The sequence below is a fragment of the Primulina huaijiensis genome, chromosome 8 (genome assembly GCF_012295235.1).
Source record: "Primulina huaijiensis isolate GDHJ02 chromosome 8, ASM1229523v2, whole genome shotgun sequence".
Taxonomy (NCBI): Eukaryota; Viridiplantae; Streptophyta; class Magnoliopsida; order Lamiales; family Gesneriaceae; genus Primulina; species Primulina huaijiensis.
The window spans coordinates 21,502,260-21,525,496 of record NC_133313.1 but is presented as its reverse complement, the minus strand read 5'-3'; the positions used below and the strand labels follow the sequence as shown (position 1 = coordinate 21,525,496).

Genomic DNA, 23,237 nt, shown 5'->3' with positions numbered 1-23,237 from the left:
GATATCCGTCTCATAAAATACAATCCGTAAGACCGTTTCACACAAGTTTTTGCTATTATCTTATCTCCAATCATTTTTATTTGATCCAATAATTGATAATATAAAATAAAAATTTATTGCACTTGTAATATATATAAATAAGATTGTTATATAAAAAAATTATCGTTCGTGTCATGTACACTAGCAGGTAATTAAGAATAAAGGATGTGAATGGTATAATATTGGGTATAATTTCATAAATTTTAATAAGAAGATGCAGATATGGATAGTCAAAATTCAGACGACCTTCAAATATATATTTCAAATAATAATTTATTCAATTAAAAGCAAAATGATAAAGATCGGTGTATAATATGAAAATCTTTAGCTTGCAATTTTAATATTATTCAACAATAAATTATCCACTTAGTGAACCATGACATGAGCAATCAATAATTTAGGTTATGATTGAGTACTTGAGGATTTGATTTACAGAAAAGTTCTAATTTATGAAATAATTTGACGAAAGAATTTCAAATTATTTATTAATGATAGTGATCCATTAATAATAAGTATATAAAATATATTTGAATCGATAAGGTATAAAATTATATCTCATATATTTTAAATTGATGAAATTATGGAGACCTTGCATGTGCACGTAACATGGCCGCCTATTGAGTCCTGGCACGTGCTGACAAGCTAGTTGTCTCATAAATCTACCGTATATATCTATCTATCTACATATATGAAAGCACGAATAATTTGAAACGGGCCTGTTTTTGTACGGTTGTCTGTAAAAAACAAACACACGCGTCAGGCATGTCTTTCTCCAACAATGAAGAGCTCGTGCTGTCAAGAGGAGAAACAAACGATCTTCTCCTCCTCACCCTTGAACTTCCGGTTGCAATTGCTCTGCATCTCTTCATTTTCCCCCTCTTCCTTTTTCCTCTTACCTTGGATTTTGTCTCCCCCCCCCACCCCACCACATTTCAGGAGCAGTAGGAGCAGCGTTCAGCAGGAGCAGCGTTCAAAAACCGTTCCGCTTGGCGCGTTGTTTGAGCCTTCCTTTCTCCAGCTTTTCGGTGGCGCCTCAGCTCCGCTTCTTCTCTTCTTCGCTGCGCTTCTTCTCTGCTTCTGCAAATCGGTAGGCTTCTTACGTCTCTTTGGTCTGCTCTCATCTCCTCCTGTCTTGTGTACCTGGGTTTCAGAGCTGCTTCTTCTTCGGTTGGGCAGCTTCTTTGTCCTGCCTCCGCATCGTTTATTTTGATGTCTTTGACATACTTCTTTTCTTCCTCAGATTGCCTTGGTTTTCATTATCTTGTAAAGTTTTCACTGTTTTAGTTAATATGCTTTTCTATTGTGATATTTAGCTTTGAATCCTTCTTTGTTCTGTCCATAAATTGTTTGTTTGATTCGAAAGCCATAAGACATCCTTTATGACCTTTGCCCTTTCGTGAGCGAGATATTTGGGCTATGGCGTTCTTTTTTTAAGATTGTTGTTGCCTTTGTAAGTTTGCTGTGTTAGGGCCAACCTTCAGTCACAGACTCTGAAGCCAACTGCAGATGCTACCAGGGTTGTTATCGAAGTTGCATTTCCTTTTCTAATTTATTGTGCTAAAAATAAGTTGCCCGAGGAATGATATCTGAAAATGATTTTGTTTCTTTTTGTGGCTTAAAATCTGCAAACATGTTGAGAACTCATCTATTTATTGCTTTATTATTTATTATTTATTATTTATTCAAAACAGTTGGAATGATGCATTTTCAGCATCTTTTTTTTTTAAATCTCTTGTGGGTGCTATCTTTACTTGCAGGACTGTTCTGAAGTGCATGCTAATGCTGCTGAAACACTTTGTGCAATAACCAGATATGCTCCCCCAGGACTAGCTTCAAAAATTGCCAGTCCAAGGTTTCTATGCTATTTTTTTCCATTGCAATCCTTTACCACCTTTTCTTACCTTGCCTGAAAGCTTGCTGCTGTCACAGTTTTATTGGAAGATTGTTTCACCATGCCTTGGAGCGCTCAAGACCAAAATCAGTTTTGATTAGCTTGTTGTCAGTCTGTATATCTTTGTTAGACCCCAAGCGGTTGGATTCGGGAATGTATTACATGTATATCCATCAGATGACTCATGGATCTGGAATTTCTGCCGATCCTGCAACTGTTGAAGGCATGCTGGAGAACCTAGGTATGGTTACTTGAGAGTTATATTCTATGATTACATGCTCCCACGCTGCTATAAGTGCACCACAGTATTCATTATTTGGAAGATAATTAGCTGAAGGTTTGGAAGAACAATCTCAGTCACTTGCCTTAATAATAATGCGTCTTTGTTGTTTATTGAGTATTAGACAAATCAAGCGTTGCCTGAATAATTGTGAATACTTCATGTTTGATCCTTAACATATACGCCAGTTTACAATAATTGTGAAGAACGCATTAATGAATGTTCCTTTTTGGATGAACAATCCAGCTTCCTATTCAGCATTGAGTTTTAATTTGTGTACTATTTAAGTGATATGATTGTTTTTTATTTTTGTGTGAGAAATCTCTGACTTGGATGGCCAAAACATTTTCACAATTTCCTGACCAACAATTCCAATTTTGACGAAGTGCTTCTAATTTGGAGACAAAAGTGGAAAGACAATGAATATTGATGAGAGAACAAGAACATCAAAGAAATGGGAAACAAACATAAATGGACAAAGCAAAAACGTGCAACTAAATTTACTATTGTTGAATCAAGCATGCGAAAATGTGTTTCAAACAGTACAATCGTTAGTGGCCATCAAATATCAATGGTGGTGTCAAAATCATAATGTTAATTGCTTTATCTGTCAGGTGATCTACTCAAACTTTTGGATGTTTCATCTGAAGATGACCATGTGTTGTTAACTATGTATGACAAATTGCAGCCGCCTCTAGGAAAGCATCGCTTAAAGGTATCTTTTATTTAGTAAAAGGATGCAGGCGTTTATATTGTCGTGAGATTTTTTTTGTGTGTGTGTATTGATTGCTGTTTTTGTTCAGTAATTTATTGAATATTTCCTACTCTATTATATGCTTGCATATGAGAAGACAAATGTTATGTTTCCCTATAAATGCTTCTTACATAAGGCAATGATGGTTTACTTTTTTTTTTTTTTTATGCTCTTCACGGTACTTCAGTTCCTCTCTACAATCCCCCACTTTTGACATTTGAAATTATATCTGCGAGAAAAATTGATCTTCTCTGTGGCACTAAATCTAATCTTGAGCTATGATGTGTCTGTCAGATTATTGAGTTCATCTCAGTCTTGGTGGCTGTTAGTAGTGAAGTTGCAGAAAAAGAATTTATCCGCCTAGGTGCTGTGAAACACGTTTTTGAAATGTTTTTCGAGTAAGTTCTTCCCACCCCAAATATTGAAAATTCTTATAAACCTGGTGAACAACTTCGGAGTACTCTAAATTGCATTTCATTTGGTTGTAGGTATCCATACAATAATTTTTTACATCATTATGTAGCACGCATTGTAGTCTCTTGCTTGGAGAGCAAGATTGCTCGGTTTGTTGAACATATTCTTCGTGATTGTAATGTTATTGGGAAGATCCTTGAGGCAGAGACATGTGTTGTATGTAGCTGTCTTTTAACTGGTTTTTATTTATTTTTTATTTATCTTACAATAAACAAATAAATAATATATATTCTTTTTTGGTCGCAAAGGGTGCGTTCATGCTTGTTTCTTCATTGTGTTGTGGTTTTTGTGGGGTTAGTTCAAGTTAACAAATTATTCTGGTTAAAGTTGGAAAATGGGTGAAATCAACTTTACAGATGAAGTTAATGTGTGGAATTATTGTTATATTATTCTTATTATTTGATTTATGGAAATGACTCTTCCTATTCTTACCAGAAATACCCGCTACTGAAAAATATGGTCCACTACAAATATGCATTTAAAAATGGGTCATGGGTCGGGTTATCTTATCTTCATTTAAATATTTGTCCAATAAATTTATAAATAAGCATGAAAAACAAGAGAAAAAAGTAATTTAAGTATACTAATTTTGAACGTAATTTCGAGTACACTAAATTTTATATTCATGTCGAAATAAAATTTTCCCTTCGTGATTTTTTCTTTATATTTTAAACTTCATAAAAAAAAATTTAGTTCATGTAATTTTCACGACATTTTTTGTTTTTAATTTCTCTTACCACATACATACTTATATGCTTAATTATATAACGTTTGACATGCTTGTTATGTTATAAATTTTTATTATCCACCCTTTGCTAATTACAAATTCAGTATATGAACCAAATTCAAAGAAAATGTGGACAAACTAATAGGAATATTTTACTCAAGTCCAATATGGGACATCATCTTACAAAGCATGCCTAACATGGAATCAAAACTATTGCTCCTACTAAACTATGTAATAGACATTGAGGCAATCCTAAAAACCAACGAACTCCATCAAAACAACCATGTACATTGAATGAAAAATAAAATCTTTATCTTATGTCATAAAAAATGCTTAGTTGTTGTACATGTGCGTAAACATATAATAAACTTTATATCAATACGAGCTCCAAACAATTTCTATTCATATATTTTCATTTCTTTTATTAGGTCATCATTGTTACCTTTTATTCAGTTGTCTTATGAATTAATTTTATTTTAATTGTCATGTTTACATGTCATTAAAAAACCCTATGTTACAAAATTCATAAATCCGTCAACTAAATTCTAAAAAAAAAAAAAAGTTAAACATTTTGAAATCTTGTCTACATTAACATTTCTTCAAATTTTTTTGATTACCCTAAAATTTTTTGTGCTCTTATCGATTGTTTAATGTCTCATATTACAACTTATATTTAAGTTAAAGTTGTCACATTCAAATATTCATTAGCGCCAACATCATTAAATGTAACACCCTTACAACCAATACCAAAATACAGATACGCTATTTTCGAATCTATAATAACTTATTTATGGAGTAGCTCTCTCGTTATATTTTAAAATAAAGCAATACATTATATTCAATTTACAACATGTTATTAAACTTCTTCTATTTGAACCTCAATTTATTATTTTTCCTAACTATTTTTACTTTTATAAATCCCTTTTCTTCATATTTTTCACTTTGTTAAATATATCAACTTCCAATACTAATCGTTTGAGTACGGATATAGAAAAACATAAAAAAATACTATGTTCATGATAATTATATATTTTAAATTTATATTATTAAATAAAACCTACACAAATATAAACAAATTATTAATTACTTCTGAAAAAAATATAAATATTCATATTTTATACCGTAAACCTGGGCAGGACACCTCAAGAATTGAGGTGCCCATACCTAGTATTATATAATAAGTAAATATCTCCTGTTATGTGCTGTGTATACATACATACATATGAGTAGATCTCTTGTTAGACGTTTTCACGAATCTTTATCTGTGAGACGAGTTAACTCTACCGATGTTTACTATAAATAGTAATATTCTTAATATAAAAAGTAATATTTTTTCATTGATGACCCAAATAAGAGATCTGTCTCATAAAATACGATACGTGAGACCGCCTCTCACAAGTTTTTCCACTGAATATTGGTAAATTTGATTAATTGGTATAATCAAATCATTAACGAACAACAGTTTGTCATAGTGCATCCATACTGGACGTCACATGAATCCTTGCCAGTAGGACAACTGCATCTATCTATCATTATGTTGCTATCACTCCAATTAATTATCAGCTTAATACCACAATTAATACCCAAAAAAAAAGGAAAATAACTTTTTTTGTCCATTAATTTTGTCTATTTTTTGGTTTTGATAACTAAATTTTCAAAATTTTGATTTTGCTGCACTAACTTTAAATTTGTTTGGTTTTCAATCCTATTTCGTATGAGTGCTGACTTAGGAACAAACAATGCTGACGTGACATGAAAAAATGATGACGTAGAATAAGAAATTGTTGACTTGTCAAATGCTACTACGTTATCAATTTGATCAAAATAGTTGAAAAATAAAAGTTAGTGTATCAAAATCAAAATTTGAAAACTTAATGCGAAGCATAACTCAAAACTGGACAAGTTAACGAAAAAAATCATTTTTACTTAAGAAAAAAATAAATTGTGTGGTAATGAGAGGGAATAAAAAGGGAGATGATGCTAAATTGAACTATATATTGTAAACTACCAACAAAATATCAAAATAGTTTCCGTCTGCAAGCGTGGGATACAAGCGATGGTTATTTAAATTGCAATTACAGCTAATGACGTATTAATTGACAAGGATTTAATTATTACTATTTACCAAATTTAAATCATAATGAGGGGATTAGTCGAGTAAAGACACCACACCAGATTTGAGGCATCGGCCGCAGTCAATTCGTAACTACGTAAACCACTATTTAATAAATCTCAACTGTTTATAATTTATTGAGGCATCGGCCGCATTACAAGATTAGGCATTCCAAAGTTTCAATTGATTTGTCTTTTTATTCACTTAAAAACGCTATTTGAGGAATAGCTAATACGTTTTTTTTTTCAAATAACTATTGAAAAAAACGAAAAAAAATGTTGGTATAGCAACTTATGCATCCAAATTTTAACAGAGACGTTTGTCTCGTATCTCTGTGATCCTACTCTCTCACTATCAAAACATCAAAATAAAATGATAAAAAATAGAGAAATATATCCACGTCACTCTCCAACGGATAACGTGGTACCACCAAATAAAAAAAAAGAAAAAGAAAAAAAAGAAAGCCTCTTCCAGAAAAGGAAACGGAACTCCCTTGCCTCGATGTAATAGTAGGTTGGATTGAATCAAGTTAAACAATAATATTATTCAAAAATTATTCAATTTGAATCCGAACCAACTTAAAAACTCTTAACCTGAACACAAACCCGAATCAACTCGATTTTGAATTTTTTTAAAAATAAAATTAAATAAAATTCAAAAAAAATATAATTAAATTTAAACACATAATAACAAAATCTCCCTCATCATATATATGATTTAAATTTGAATGTCTAATTGTAGAAAAATAAAGTATATTTACTAAATCAAATAAATAATTATTTAAAAAATAATAAATATTTTTTCAAACATACAATATATAAAAATATAGCCGATATTTATTAATTATATTTTTTCAGAAAAAAATTAAAATTTTCGGGTCAACCTGAACCCAACCCAACCCGATCATTTTTTTCGGGTCAGCTATCGGGTCCAACCTGATCTGAATCGAAACCGAACCTGAAAACTCTAAACCAAAACCTGATTTTTTTCAAGTTGAATCGTGTCGGATTGATGTGTTTGATTTTGACACCCTTGACTCCATGCAAAACACGGAATCCAAACCCTCAAGTAAACCAGATTTAAGGACAGAAATTGACGTCCGCATACATTCACTTTATTTATTTATTATTTATTTATCTGTTCCATTTCCGAAATAAACGTCTAAGTCTAATAAAGTAGAACTATACACATGTCACTGTAAAAGAAAGAAAATCGAATTTCTAGAGAGGGAAAGGGTACCTCACAAGTTTTTAGAGCGATAATGGTAAAATCAAGTGGAGCATGCTTCAAGATAATTGCCTGCGGAAGTGATTCAGTCGATCATGAGGATCTGCAAGCGCCGGAAGTGCGTATCCGTTCATATCTTGTTTGAATCTGCTATTTGTTGAAGAATCTCAAGTGTTTCTATTTTTAGAATTTCAGTTTTTGAGTTCGTTTTTGTTATTGAAGTTATTTATTCATCTGGTTAGTTGCATTTGCTTGGATTGCTTTTGACTTGATGGTTCATATCTTGTTTGAATCTGCTATTTGTTGAAGAATCTCAAGTGTTTCTATTTTTAGAATTTCAGTTTTTGAGTTCGTTTTTGTTATTGAAGTTATTTATTCATCTGGTTAGTTGCATTTGCTTGGATTGCTTTTGACTTGATTTGAGTTGATTCGATACCTTTTTTAGTTTATATATGTGGATGAGCTTCTCTGTTTGATTGGTTGGATGCTCGAATCTATGTTTGTGAACACTATGATCTGTGAAACTGGCTTTCAGGTGTCTTTTCTTGCATTGGACTTTTGGTTTTGGTACTATTCAACGCTGTGAACGGATTTCGCTAGCTCAATTACTCTGCTTCTTAATCTAGTCGATCGAAACTTCGAGTAGCGATATGCGTCACCGGAATTGGCGATTTTTTGGTTTGATCTTGTTCTTTGTGAACACGTGATGGTCGATGCTGTTGCAGTCACTGATGTCTTTCTTTTTTAAAAAGTGAAATGCTACTTCATGATCGGACCTGCGTCTTTACTATTTGGAATATTTTGTTGATTCATTTCCAAAATTGAATACTTCGTTCAATTCTTCCTCTCTTAAGTACCTCGTTGCACTTGGAATTTGAGACCATGTGAATTTCAGTTGTGTAGAAAATGCAGTTGGCTGTTGCTGCTGGAACAAGGACTAGTGGCCGCCTATGTGTGTCTTGATTATAGTTTAGTCAATAATGAATATGTTTAAATTTGTTCACTAGTTCATGTTGATTTTTATATTTCACTTTCTAAATGAGATAACGCTTGCGAACTTTTGAATACTGCAGAGCAAGAGTTCAGATGAGAGGCGCGGGTGGAGTTTTCGAAAGAGATCTGCCAGACATCGAGTATTGAGTAACACCATCATCTCAGAAGCTCCTTCATCTGTGAAAAAGGAAAGTCCAGAATCTACAGATGTCAACGTCCTTATGCAGTCTAACTTGACTACTCAAGAGAAGTTCTCTGGAATTCAAGGGAAAGAAGAGAAGACTGAGTTGTCTGCTCGACCAAATATAAAGATATTAGACACGATAGCTGATAATGTGGATGACTCTAGTGCTGATGCAACCTATGATGAGTCCAGTACGATTGTGGATGACTCCAGTGCCAATGCAACCTATGATGAGTCCAGTATAAATGTAATCCAGGCTGCTATCAGGCGATCTCTGGTTTGCCTACTTACTGTTATAATTCTTATCTCAAGTCGGTTGGGCAATATTATATCATATTCTTGTTATCACTTGCTAGGCTCAAAGACTGCTATCAAAGCAGAAGAACATAATAAAATTGCAAGCAGCTATACGGGGACATTTAGTTCGAAGGCATGCTGTGGGAACTCTTAGGTGTGTTCAGGCCATTGTCAAAATGCAGGTTCTTGTTCGAGCTCGCCGTGCTCGCCTACTTGTTGAAGAATCATGTGATTTTGAGAAGCAAAATGCAAGCAGGGGAAAGAATAATCCCGATCCGGTAGTGATATATAATTTATTTTCTTAATTTTCAGTATCCCATTCAAAATCTCCCTGCCGCAGTAGTTTTTTGTTCATTGGTTTCACATTGTTACTCCAGACATTCCTAAATGCCCGTAAACCCCCAATTTTAAAATTACGCTGATTGTGCAGTGACTCAGTGACATTCTGCAGGTCCAAAGGCAGATGAGCAGTGATCTAGAAAGTGTGTTAATTTTGTATGATGAGTGTTTGATTGTTTGTTCATAGTGATGCAAATTGTGTTTTAATTAAATTCTATATTTTTAGAGACGAGATTTGTATCATGAATTTAAGTCACAGCCCCCTCTCTATCAACTAGATTCATGTTGCCTACGGAACTGAGTCATATTTTCTGATACACAGTTGAAGGAGAACCAAATGAGTGTCATGTGATGTCCCTTTCTTTTTCTTGGAAGATACAGCTATATTTTCCGTGATTTTTTTTTTGTGCTACATTGTTTTCATTTCAGAGGAGTGAAAGAGAAGCAAAAACAAATATTTCACTCTCTTACATTTCCATCGAGAAATTACTTAGCAATGGATTTGCCCGTCAGGTAAATGAACGTTGACACACTTCTATATTTGGATTTTCCTTGTATTTTGCTTTCATCTATACTACATACATTTACTTAATATAGACCTTGATGTGTGTTCCGAATTTTAATGTAAGCTGTTGGAATCAACACCTGAGTCCAAATCTATCAACATCAAGTGTGACCCCTTGAGATCGGATTCGGCCTGGAAATGGCTGGAAAGATGGATGTCAGTTTCATCGGTGAGCAATGCCGAGGTACTGGAATCTGGATCAGGTGCAGGGCTGCTAGAGAAGAATAATCTTGAGCACTCTGAAGGCAAAGTGGACTGTGTAGTTCCATCTGATCACTATCCCGAGCAAACAAACTTAGCTGGGTTGAGCGCATCAGTCGAAGCATCTGTAAATGACAATGATTTAATCAGTTGCGAGGAAGATGACGTAGATCTCCAAGTGTGCAAATCAACCTCGCCTTCCTCCAGTCATCCTGACCTACAGAACATTGACAAATCAGATTTAACACATATTGTAACAGAAACAGTTATAAATTTGGAGGCTGAAACAATATCAGAACCTGCTTGTGTTGAGATAACGGAAACAGACTTGAATTTGAAGGTGGACGCAAAATCTCTCCCTGATAACGAAGAAACAGTGCATGAAATCGACTTACCAAATGTGAACAATTTTTCCTCCGAGCAACCTGAAATTGATACTAAGAAATTGTCGAGGAAGGCAAGTAACCCCTCTTTTCTTGCTGCCCAGTCAAAATTTGAAGAACTGAGTTCAGCTGCCAATAATGCTATGCTAGAGTCTTCATCCAACCTGGATCATGATATCGAGTACGACCTGGATGATGAGGTTTGTACTTCTACTGATCAACAACCATTTAGGTCTCAAGGGATTGAATCAGCAGAAAATCCCATTTCCAATGCTCCAGCTGGTCAAATAGGTGGCTCGAAATGTGGGACTCAACTTTCTATTTCATCGACCCTCGATTCACCTGATAGGTCAGAGGTTGGAGTCAATGACATTAAACAGAACCCAAAAATTGCTGACGAGTCTGACCATTCTACAAGTGGAGAAAATTTCGTTCTTGACATCAATGGGATATCAAGCATCCTAGAACCTGATCAATCACACAAAAATATTAATCATTTGCCTAGGGATGATAGTGGTAACTCAGCTACTGTTGAATGTGATAATTCTGTGGTTCCCACAGACTCACCGCCATTAGAAAAGAAGCCAGAGCCAGATCTAAGTGGCCTGCAGCTGGAGTTGGGATCTGAAGCAAGCCACCTGTTACACAAGCAATCCCCTGAAGCATCTCCAAGAAGCCATACAACTGTCACTGAATCTCAAGCAACTCCTTCTCGCGTAGTTTCTTCAAAACCGAAGAAAAAAAGAGGGGAAAAAAGTGAGTCAAGCTATAAAATTAAGTCCTTATCAGCTGATAAAAAATCCCTTCCGAGCTCTAATCAGGATTCGGCTTCAAGAAGTAGCATGGAGCAGTTACCAAAGGAGCACAAACCTGTAAAAAGGCGAAACTCTTTTGGTTCAGCAAAACCTGATAATGCAGATCAAGAACCGAGAGATAGTAGTAGCAGTAACTCTCTCCCAAGCTACATGCAAGCAACTGAATCTGCAAGAGCGAAAGCTATACCAAGTGGCTCTCCACGATCTAGTCCTGACTTGCATGAGAAGGATATCTACATTAAAAAGAGACGATCTCTACCTGGTTCAAATGGAAGACATGGATCTCCTCGTATTCAGCGTACTTTGTCTCAGGCACAGCAGAATGCTAAGGGAAACGGAACTCATTCTCCTCAAGGTATCATCTAAATTTTCTTAAGTCTGCGACGTTTAGATGATTTTGATTCGGGTGGATTTCAAATATATTCCACCATTTATGTTCTTGTATTAATAAGTAATGGATTTTATATGAATCCAACTTTAGTGTCATTTGAAATCCTTAGCTGAAACACTTTCATTCCTACAAAAACTTTCATCAAAATTCAACATGATGGTGGATATATATTGTGTCATTTGAAATAGGATTCCAAAACTATTGTAGTTTGGATGTTTTTCACACACGGTATTTCAAATTCATTGCCTTTCAGTTTAAACTCTTTTATTACTTACTATAGGGTTTTCAGATATACTCAACTTTAAATCCATTCTCAAATCAATTCATTTGAAATAACGGATTTATTTCATGATTTGAAATTCATTTTAGTTGTTCGGTTGTGTTGATATGGGGGATTTATTAGTTCAAAGTCTCTCACTTCAAGCTTTTATATTAACAATTATAATGGCTTTCAAATGCACTCAACATTAATGCCATTTGACATTCAAATTTCAAAACTATCCGCCATGATCAAATTCGTCCATCTATATGCAATCTAAATACACCCATTTGTTTGAATGCATTTGAATTTCATAATTTGAAATCATTTATATATGAATCAATGCGGTTAAATTGAACTTTCAAGTCCCTGTTTCGTTCTAAATGCATCTAAAATTGTGATGACTTTCACTTTGATTTGAGAATGAATTTGGAAGTTAGATTTTGGGTGATTTCAATTTATCATAATTACCATTACATTTACATAAATTAATAAACAGGTGGATTTGAAATACACCTGAATTCTGAGTCGCCATGTTTTATGAATCGGTTTCTGTGTAGGGCTGGAGTTGGTATAGTGTGGCCATAAATTTATTGTTCGCCTCATGAATATTGTTCATCTTTGCCTCGTAAGCTTTAACGGTTTGCAATCTCATTTGCATCTCGCCCCTATTGAAATAAAGGTCCTAAGCATCCAAGATCGTAATATCCATGATTAATAACGTTGATCTGTTCGCATCCAAATTTTATTTCTTTGGTGTCCACCATATCTGCTCAATGCTTGTCCTAATTGTATCAGACCGCAAGTGGAGGAGGTAACAAAAAATCTTGGGTAGTCGATGGAGGAAAGATGATGCATTGGTACCATATTCTTTTTCTTTTTTCCGATGGATATATATAGAGTTTCTGAGATTGCATGTAATTTACTACTCACGAGTCACAATTTTGTTATTTTGTTTTCCCCCCCTTTCAATCTGTCTGAGAGTTGCTTCTTTTTTTTCCCCGAGAGCTTGATTGATTGTTAACTTGTGTTTGACCAATGGTTAATGCCTTTTAATCTTGTATTGACTTTAAACTTGAGATATACATGAAATGTTGCCATTACAGAGATGTGTTGAACTTTGTCACAGTATATTAATGATAACCTGCGCAAAACGTTTGCATGATTTGCTTTCGATTGACGTGTCTTATGAGTTATGACTCTATTCTCTAGAACTGGTGCGGTACATTTTAAAGAAAAAATTAATTGTTATGATGCTTATATATAAAAATAATTATATTTATTTTTTTTAAAAAAAAAACCACTTTATTATTAGTAACAAAACTTGTATGCTTCTACCATAAAAAAATGGATATTTTGTTTTTAAACTTCGGTAAATTATTTAATTAAGAAAATGATATCTTCATGTGTATTTATTTTACAAATTTTCCTTAAAAAAATGATTGAGAGCTTTTAAGTTTTCCCTAATAAGAAAATAATTTTTAAACGATAATTTAGGAGAAATAAAGCAAGTCATTTGATTTAATAGGTGAAAGATCAATTTTAAGTGTTGAAATATTGTTATTGATTTTTTGCAATAGATTATGATATTAAAAAAGTGATTACATTTATAAATTAAATAAGTATGAAATCAAAATTGAATAGCGTTTAAAAACAAAAATGAAAAGATTAAATGAGAAATTGATAATGTTTGATAAATAATTTATTTTAATATTAACTTGTTACTAAAATTATTTTTGTAGAATCAGAGTCATCTACAAGACTACAACCGGCTTTTGGATTTTATTTAAATTAAGTAGAAGTTAACGCTGAATCTAAATCTAAGAAATACACGAAACTAACTAAATTTTTTTAAGTCAAAATTCAATAATTTTTTTTTAGTGATTACAAATACTCTCTTAAATTATTCCCAAATTATTTTTTAAATCCATAAACAAATGCATATTTTCGATAAATTTGATTCTTTAAAATGTTTTATCTCACAAAATTTAATTTACCTCACGGGTCAAATAAGAAACCGAAACAATGAATCCGCTCCGTGTTTTAGTTATTTTTGAAAAAAGAGAAAAAGAAATTAATCCGTTGCCAGCTCACCACGCGCTCTACTGGAGCGTGTGTGAAAACAAGTTACAATTATATATTTGGCACGCTAGGTTCTTGTGGCGTAATGAAATGACTGCAAAAAGGGCAAATGGGCAAAAAGCAGAAAAAAGTGGATTAGAGGATCTAGGGTTTCTTTGTATTTCTACTCCCCCGTCCCCCATCGTCTCTGATTTTCTTCTCTGTATTTCTCTGTCAATGTATGGCTGCAGACAATTGAAAAGCAATCGATTAAATTTAAACGTGAATCTTTGTTGTATAAGTGATTGCCAAATCGGAAGTTGGGTTTTTATTGCAAAAATCGATAGAATTTTTTAAAGACGTGTATCTATATATATATTTTTAAATCCAATTAATTTATTTGTGAAAAAAATGGGAGGATCGCAGAAATCGATAAGGGTCTCTTGGGCATCAGATGTTAATCTTTGTCAGGTAAATCTTGTGAAGATTTTTCAGTTACTTCGTCTTCTTGAATGATTGCACTAACTAATTTTATGGTATAGTTATCCACAAGGGGAAAAAGTAGACGTATATGAACTTAAAAATCTAATCAAAGGTTGGGAAAATAATTTATCCAGTTAATCTATATCGGATAAAATGTTAATTTCGACGATTTACTTAATTATTTGATTGGGACATTATTAAAGCGAACTGGATGGATTAAATTTCATTTCATCGTATCTTAACTGAAAGAAACTTTGGAAATAAAGTGCATTATTGTATTTGGCAATTCTCTGTGTTTTCACAATTTAAAATTGGCTACTGAAATGGGCTGAAAGTGAAATTGATGATTCTCGCTCATCATTGTCAAGTGTTGATACCAGTAAATATATTTCCTTAAATGTTCGTTAATGATTACATCTGTGATGTTTGTATATAATATTCAGTGTAGCTAATTATTGCAATCTCGTTCTTAAAATTTTAGTATATCATATATGAGTTGAAAATAGTTGGGACGGCAAAAAATTCTTCTGAGGTAGTTGTTATGAGGCAGGCATTTTGTTGCTGACAATTTTGGATAATAGATAAACTAATTTCAAGTATCTAGGATGGGTATTTGGCGGTTTCATATACTGACTCCAGATTGTTGTCTTGTTTAGCTTTTTATATCAAATTTTATGTGGTTGATTAATGAACTGCGCCAGTTAGTACTTGTGTTGATTGAGTTCAGTTCCTGGGGGCACGCCTATTGTAGTGATGGCTGATTGTCGCCTCGTTTTCATTGAAACATTATATGTGAGTATTGGCATATGAATGAAAGGAAATTATAATATTTATGATTTTTGATGGAACTGAATATATATCAAGGTAAGATTAGAGCGTGCCTGGTGCAAGTCTTAGTCCATTTATTTTGTGGCGAAGACTGATAAGTGTCTGATTTGTGGTAGTTGGGAAGTTCTAAGTTTTAAATCAATCAAGGGCATCAGAGAATAAAGTTGAATAGGTGATAAATGTAGGACTTTGTGAGGAAACAGTAAATGAAATTTCAGTTGGAGTGACATCATTGTCATACTGACTCCAAAATGGTGCTATCTGGAACACTCCAGGTGTCTCATGGCTATTGTTTGTCATCCGTTGCTGCAAAGTGAAATGCGAAGAACAAAAATGAGCTGAGGGATTTTAAGTAGCTTTTGGCAGGACAAGTTATAGACTTTGCCGATCCTTCTTCATGGTTAAGTAATAAGCAAGCTGAGTTAAGTATGTTTAACCATTGTTACTTGTATATGAAGTTTTCCGATTAAAGGGAGCTTAAGTTTTTCACTTCTTTTTATTTTCCGAATCTGTTGCTATTTGGTCAAGAATGGATAATCAGCTACAGATTTTACACCAATCTCTTTGGACAGTGAAAGAGATAATGTACTTCTCTATGACAGATGTATAGTAGAAATATTAACAATTAGCCCCCTAAGTTCCTACACTTCACATTTACTTGATCCGTGATTGTGTTTGAGATTTTTTTCCTTTTGGCTGTTTGGTTTATTGCTGTATATGGATTTATGCTGCATTGGCAATTTGCAATAATTTCATCCTGGAAAAAGCATATTGATTCCTCTTGCTCAAATTTAATTGGAAACAAATTGGTGTCTGTCTCTAGCATCTCCTGCATGGCTCATGACATAGATGATGCGGAGAACATTCATGCATTGGCTGGAGCTAATTGTGCGTCTCTAAGAGAGTGAGAGATCTTTCTTTCACTTGAGATATCACTGTGATGTGAAGTGCTTGGGTCCGTACTTCATGTGCATTTCCTTGCGAATGTGCTGTTCTCATACATTTATTGGTAATATTCATGCCGTCTTCGGTCTGGCATCAATTACGTTTGAAATTCAGTGTTATTGGCTCTGTGTGTGTGCGAAGGTGCAGAAAGTGTGTCCCAGATTGGAGTCCGGACTCGATTGTTGGACTTTCAGTGATGTGATTTGTTTAGTTGTCCACTTTGTTGGAACATGCACATGTGCCCTCGATCTTTGTATCTGGTGCAGCTTTGTGTGCTTAGGTCTACAGTTGTTTTCTCTGGTAAAACTAGTAGTTTCAACTCCATCTACTCATTGTTAAAGTAGCCTGTAGAGTTTTTATCCAATCAAAATACCCTAGGCATTCTCAGGCGAATAGTGTCAATCAAATCCTCTCAAATAACATGGTCCATTATAGTTGTTGAGTTACAGATATACTGATTCTTGTCCTAAATTGCTATGTAATAGACTTGTGCCTTCCTTTTGTCAGGTAAGGTTGTTTTTGTCGGAAGAATCTCCCTCACAAGTGGTATTGGGAACACAAGATCACCTCCAGGCAAAGACGCCATGGCCAGACCAGTCAGGGGATGCAGGAACTGATGACAATTTACCACCAGGCTTTGAAGGAATCCAGCCTGCAAATCTTTGGAGAGTTAATCTGTCTCAAATACCCTTAGTTACATGGAGATGGCCTCCAAGAGTAAGTCTACTGTTTTTATCTTTATCTCTCCATATATTGCTAAACCATTATCTTTAAGGAATGTAGATAACTCTTTCATGTTCCTCAGGATCTATTTGTTCTCTTGTAAATTTGACTTGACTGGGGTGAAGCTGGGATTCTCTAACTTTGGATCATCTTTTTGACAATAATAAGTCCTCCATGCGATTTCATATACAGTTTCACACGACCGACTTATGTATAGTGTTATGGTATTGGCTTGTGGAATATGTTGTACTTATTAGTCCATATTTCAATCTTAAATCTTCAATATGTTCTCAGTTCAGAGTTTAATTTGGATTCAAAGTGTGTATTGAGTTTACAGTGTCATAGTTCTAACACGGTTGGCTTTCTGAGCAATGATTCCTCAATACGACAGTCACCCTCTCCTCGGTTGAGTAACAGAGGGGAGAGATATTATTGATGGTCACTGGGAAAGTTGAGCTTCTGCATGTGTGTAGTGCTCATGTGTGCCAGAGATGTAGAAGTATTGTATTCTTCTGAATCTCACATTCAATTCTTCGCAGTTTGAAGTGAAGAGTGAATGGGCAGTGGTTGCAGGGGAAGAGAGCACAGAAGTTGAAGCACAGAATCAACGAGAAATGAGAGTTCTAGAAGCCGTATATCCACGCCCCTCAGCTATTCCTCCAAAGTATGGTAATTAGTCGACGATTGATTTTTCATGCTTCCAATGTCCTTTGTTTCGTGCATTAATCATTAAGTTTCTATCTTTCATCAGTCCTTCCGCATTAGAATGTGCTGAAGACTCAATTACCAATTATCAAAACACTCCTGTGGTTCCTATCACACCAATTGAAGATGAGGACGCTGCTGCATTGGATAACACAACATTTACCTCTGTGGCAACTAACAGCCACCTCGCAAGCTCACATCCCAATCACTTGCCCCATTCGTCAATTTCATCTCATGGCAGTACCACAAATGGAATTTTATCTAAAGATGTGGAGCCCGATGTTGTCTCTGCTGCACAGGCTGCCTTGACTTCAATCTTGTCAAATGGTGATCAACATAATCTGATCGATCGAGAGTTGCTTATGACAATTCTCGGCAATCCAAAAATGGTCGAGCAACTCTTGACAAACCATGCCACTTATTCCAGTTCGCAGAATATGCCATCATCTGGAATGCCTAATATGCCCACCTCCAAGTTTCAGTGTCTGCCAGTCATCAGAGGACAACCCGGTACAACTTCCAGCACACAACTTATGCTATCATCTCATTCATCAAATTTGCCATCATACAGCTTGCAGAACGTGCCATTCGTTGGAGTGCATAATACGCCATCTACCAACACACAGTACCCACCCATCCCCACACCCACACACACACCCACACCCACACCCAATTTAAGGTCACCCCCCAAGCATTCATTTGATTCTGTCAAATTTGTCATCGATAGAAGAGGGCCACTCTCTTCTCACCTTTCAAGACCAGAAATCATCGCCCCTTCAACGGTTACAGCAAGTATACCTTTTTACCCCCCTATCAGGAATGCACGGCCTTCTATACCTGATGTGATGTCAGCACCTTCTCAGGGAGTTCCGTTGGTGAAGGGCGTAAATTATTACAAGAGTCTCATTCAGCAACATGGAGAAGAAAGGCGGGAAAGTTTGCCTCAATTTGGTAATCAAAGCAACCAACCACTGGGGACAAGTGAAGAACCGATGCATGTGGCAAAATCAAAAGACTCGAAACAAAGGATAATGAAGCCTTGCATCTTTTTTAATAGCCCAAGGGGTTGCAGGAATGGAGCTAATTGTGCATACCAGCATGATGTGTCGTCCCAACAAAGGATTGGTGGTGTTCCAGAGGTTCAAAGTGCCAAGAGGGTTAAAATCGACAGAGAGATTACTGGTACTTGAGCGTTCAATATGCATCCATCTTCATGAATCCATTGAGAGAGTGATGGTTTATGTCTTACCCATTTTTTCATCATCTTTGCAACGGGAATCAATTCATGTGGATGATTTTTTTTCTTTTGTTCAGTCTTAAGCTGGGAAACATTGAGCTACCTTTTGTATAATGGGGTTACAGACTCATTTTGTTTTGGACTTCATGGGAGATGATCTTTGTGAACTACTAAAATTTATTGGTTTTGTATATTCTTTTATCGTTGTATTCTCTTTTATGTTGCGATCGCCGATAATTTTGAACTAAGATGGTGCCAACGGTGGCAGATGAATATGAGAAGCAACACTCGTATGAGTTCAGAAGCCACTCTTATGTTCGGCATTTTGACGATACTTAATGGGAATAACGTACAACTGCAAAAATTGTATGATCTATATATCAGCACAACAAATATGCCAATGATTTATTGAATTTCTTATCAAACGAGTACTTGTAAGTTTATTAACACAACATAGCGCCACATTGTCTCCCAATTTACGATTCACGCAAGTTTACACAATGTTGGATGATTATTTTTCGCAACACTATCTGGGTCGAGAAATATATTCATCGTTTTTCCCTCCTGGCTGCGTGAGGATTCGAAATCATGTCCATCATCAGCTTCTCCGGTGAATCTTCCCAATTAGCAAATGTTTTCAGGTCCACCTGTAAGAATTTCGATCAAAGCAAATGTCACCAATCTCGCACGACGTTAATTCAGATTTTCGACCTCTCTAATGTAGTTACCTTCCGTCTTTGCTCTGTAAAGAGATTTTCTCTCTTCTTATATGAATCTTGAATTTCTCTGGCTGTTGCGCCCCCTAATCCCCATACTTCTACTTCAAAAACTGCAGCTTCAGCCGGCAAAAAACCCTGAGCACTCACAAAAATAAGCAACCACACAAAACAACAGGACAATCACTACCACCAAGAGTAAATTATACAAACATTCATAGCACAAGAACACGGAGAGGCTGCAAGCAGGGACGGACTCAAGGGGCAAAAGGCGACCGCGTTTTCTTCGCTGAGCCCAACTCTGATTACAGAGTTACACGAATCCTTCTTCACAAATAAAGCACGACCATTCTTTTTCGAAAATTGTTAAACAATTGAAATTCCTGATAATTAACTATACCTGATATGGAAATAGAGCACCGTGTCGGTAAGTTTTATCAACGGCATGGTGACGTATAGTAACTCTAGCAAAATCCTCATCCATAAATATTCTTTCATTTCCTATAGAACCGCCAAATGCAATTCCCACTGGTTTTGGATGAGCATCATATAGTCTACCAGCCGGATGCAAATGGCTATAGACCAAGTTTTTCTCCGTTCCTGTCAAAATAGTGATTAATAGACTTGTCTTAATCTGATCAACCTAAAGAATCTAAATATCAAGGCATGTAATAGTATCATCAAACTAATTAACGTTCTCTGGACTCACCGGATGATGTTAATGAATGAAAGATGGGACTTAAAGTGTACAAACTTCCGGAATTTCCATAAAATAATTCCTTATTTTCAAAACCCTGATGAGTAAGTGCACCGATGATCCATCTCCTAGGGCTGCTTGCATCCTCACAAGCAGAAATCAGCACTAGTAATGGACCATTGTAACCGTCAACATTTGACCAAAACCGGTTCAGCCCTTTTCCGTGAAGAGATGATCTGCATGTTGTTTACAAAAGACACCCATATTAAAATGTCTTGTGAACTCTGGATAACCGGCTTAAAAAATGCAATGGTAATATTACAAGTCAAGACGTAAGAGGGGATTCACATAAGAAACCAGTGTTCAGATGATAAAATATCTTTTTCTGTTAAAAACTGGATTTAATAATAAATTCAAGGATATGATACAGACTTCAACACATAAAAAAATTAAAAAATTTCTATACAAGAGGTACCGAAGGAAGGTAATGCAAGAACAAAAATAATAGTGGACAAACCTATATATGAGGTTTTCATTCTTCTCATCAGGATCATCACTGGGGAAGCAAGCTTTTGATATTTCTTCGTATATAGGACTTCTCACAGTAAGTGAGATTGCCCAAGCCCTTCCAGAAGTTAAAAGGCTAGTATCAGAACTTGTTGATGACGGGTTATCATGTGCGGAAGAGCAAGATGACTCTGATTTGTTCTACGATTGGTAGATTGCAACAAATTTTTTGTCAAAAATCAAATCCCACGTGCATGTAAAACTAGAGAAAAATGATACAATGAAGATGACATGATAAAAATTCTATCCGCATGATGATTCTAAAGTGCACAAATCCAGAACAAGAAAGGAACCACCAATACCTATTTATTTGGGGAACCAAACGAGGGGTGACAGGGGATGGTCGCCCTCTTGAGTGAAAAACAGTAAAAAAATATTTTACATGTAGTTTTTCTAAACTTTTGGATCTGCCATTCTGCCTCCAAGTATAACAAATATACAAGAAAATCTCAATTTGATATAATTAGTTGTAGGTAGGGCAATTAGGGAAAATAAAACTAGATTATATAATAATGTTTCTTGGAGACACTGAGTACGTAATGTAAGGTGTCTGTATTTTAGGCAAGGGGACTACCTCACAGGTGACAGGGTAGCAAAGTCTTGAATGGACGAACTGTGATAGGCAATCTGCTAGATTTGGTACAGTCTTCAAAGCCCACGAATGAATTTTCGTAGCCATAAGCTGAATATCCAAGTCTGAAACATCGGAAGTCCAAAAATCTAACTCATGATCACTTTCCACACATGATTCAATAGCTGATAATAACAAGTGAGAAATATCAGGAAGACTGCATTTCCCTTTACTCTTCCCCATATTCAACTTCAATGACCTAGAATCCCATGATAATATCCAACAAATCAAAAGAAGCCTTAGAACCTCACGAGGTGATAACGATCCCCCAATCTTACAATCATCATCATACTGCTCAAATTGCAAATTCACGGGAAGTCCAGCCCCGGAACATGTCTTGGAAAAAACTCGTAATAAATTGTTGAAATATGTTGAAGCCACTGCTCTTCCACAACATTTTGTGTAACCTCTCAAGAAGTCAATCCAATTCACTCCATTTTCATCAGTAGGAAAAAACAAGTCAACTATCGTCGTGCCCAGATGACTGAACATAATGGATAACTCCTTAGATGCTACTGTATAGTCAGATTCGAAGTTATCCAGACTCAACTCAAAACATTTCTGAAATAAATTGGATAACACCTCAGCGAACCAAATTGCATAAATTAGATAAATTTATGAAGGTCAATGAACAAACCAGTATTCCTCGGGCAAAGTATGAAAGTTGCAAACATTCAGCATACAGTGATCTTTTTACTATCCTAATTCATACACTTAATCAGTAGAATTATCTTTCTCCAAAATATCTGATTATTAGACAATAAAAAAACCATCTTAATATAAACGCAAAGTATTCACTCTCTATCTAGAAAACAAGAAAAAAGAACTGAACTTTTTATCCAGAAACACAAAACTTCCTATACAAAGTTTAATCAGTTTGCTAAATGGAAATTACTGACATCCATTATGAATGCCAGCAAAGAAAAGGGTCCACCAATTAACGAGATATAACTCTTAATTTTGCGGAGATATAGTGGGAATACCTAGAAACATAAAGAACTTTCCAAGAATAAAAATCTGATCTTTGAAATAATCACCTTCAGAGAGTGCACAGGAACTGATTTAGTCTGAGGATCAGAAAGAAGAGAGAACGCCTTTTGCAGAGAAGGGAGGGCTCCAGTTGACGCAGCAAGTGATTGTACTTCACGCAGCTCCGGCGATTCCTCTTTCTCACTTGATGACGATTGGCCCATTATTGGTTTCTAATTGTTGCAACAAGTGTGGAAACTGCTTGAAGATCCAACCCAATATTGAAATCCTTTCACCGCGAAGATAATCTTGAATTCGCAAATAGTTAGACAAGAACTTTTGACATGGGACATGAATTTTATCACATCTCAGCCGTCAATTTCACATATTTAAGACACGGGGTTCGCAAAGATTAAAGCTGACTCGGGCATTGTCACCACGATCTTCTTTTGGTTTGTTCTTCCTTTTTTCGGTCGAACGAGCCAGACCTAAGCCCCCACCGCGGGGCCCATTCAGTGATAATCCGCGTACACGTATACGATGAATAAACAATATGCACGGATGATGAATTATCTATATTAAACAACTAAATTGATATGCAACATATCATCAAATTTCATATTTTGATATGCAACATATCATCAAATTTCATATTTCGGATAATTTTATATATTCATCATCTGTGCATATTGTTTATTCATCATATACAGTGTACGCGGATTATCATGTTTGTTCAAAATATT

At 35.2% G+C, this 23,237-nt stretch overlaps 4 protein-coding genes across 5 annotated transcripts; 3 read left to right on the top strand and 1 right to left on the bottom strand.

Moving 5' to 3' along the window:
- The first annotated feature begins 817 nt into the window (after window positions 1-817).
- On the top strand, window positions 818-3,763 carry LOC140982174 (uncharacterized). Its single transcript, XM_073448592.1, has 7 exons — window positions 818-1,126; window positions 1,797-1,891; window positions 1,969-2,171; window positions 2,825-2,925; window positions 3,259-3,362; window positions 3,453-3,594; window positions 3,737-3,763. Exons 1-7 carry the CDS (start codon window positions 818-820, stop codon window positions 3,761-3,763), a joined length of 981 nt encoding a protein of 326 aa, XP_073304693.1.
- Window positions 3,764-7,439: 3,676 nt separating this feature from the next.
- LOC140982493 (protein IQ-DOMAIN 32-like) lies at window positions 7,440-13,041 on the top strand. Of its 2 annotated transcripts, none has more exons than XM_073449028.1 (6): window positions 7,440-7,623; window positions 8,579-8,929; window positions 9,039-9,257; window positions 9,748-9,831; window positions 9,948-11,637; window positions 12,731-13,041. In XM_073449028.1, the coding sequence occupies exons 1-6, from the start codon at window positions 7,540-7,542 to the stop codon at window positions 12,748-12,750; spliced, it is 2,448 nt and encodes an 815-aa protein (XP_073305129.1). In that variant the 5' UTR covers window positions 7,440-7,539; the 3' UTR covers window positions 12,751-13,041. The 2 variants fall into 2 exon arrangements, with proteins under 2 accessions (XP_073305129.1, XP_073305128.1); XM_073449027.1 differs by having other exon boundaries at window positions 7,441-7,623; window positions 8,579-8,959.
- A 1,077-nt stretch (window positions 13,042-14,118) lies between these two features.
- LOC140983622 (zinc finger CCCH domain-containing protein 6-like) lies at window positions 14,119-19,107 on the top strand. Its single transcript, XM_073450744.1, has 4 exons — window positions 14,119-14,464; window positions 16,757-16,966; window positions 17,512-17,636; window positions 17,724-19,107. The coding sequence occupies exons 1-4, from the start codon at window positions 14,405-14,407 to the stop codon at window positions 18,865-18,867; spliced, it is 1,539 nt and encodes a 512-aa protein (XP_073306845.1). The 5' UTR covers window positions 14,119-14,404; the 3' UTR covers window positions 18,868-19,107.
- A 171-nt stretch (window positions 19,108-19,278) lies between these two features.
- On the bottom strand, window positions 19,279-22,970 carry LOC140983621 (uncharacterized). Its single transcript, XM_073450743.1, has 7 exons — window positions 22,563-22,970; window positions 21,469-22,086; window positions 20,845-21,035; window positions 20,340-20,563; window positions 20,031-20,230; window positions 19,643-19,768; window positions 19,279-19,561 (listed from the first exon to the last, which is right to left on the bottom strand). Exons 1-7 carry the CDS (start codon window positions 22,716-22,718, stop codon window positions 19,463-19,465), a joined length of 1,614 nt encoding a protein of 537 aa, XP_073306844.1. The 5' UTR covers window positions 22,719-22,970; the 3' UTR covers window positions 19,279-19,462.
- Window positions 22,971-23,237: the final 267 nt, after the last annotated feature.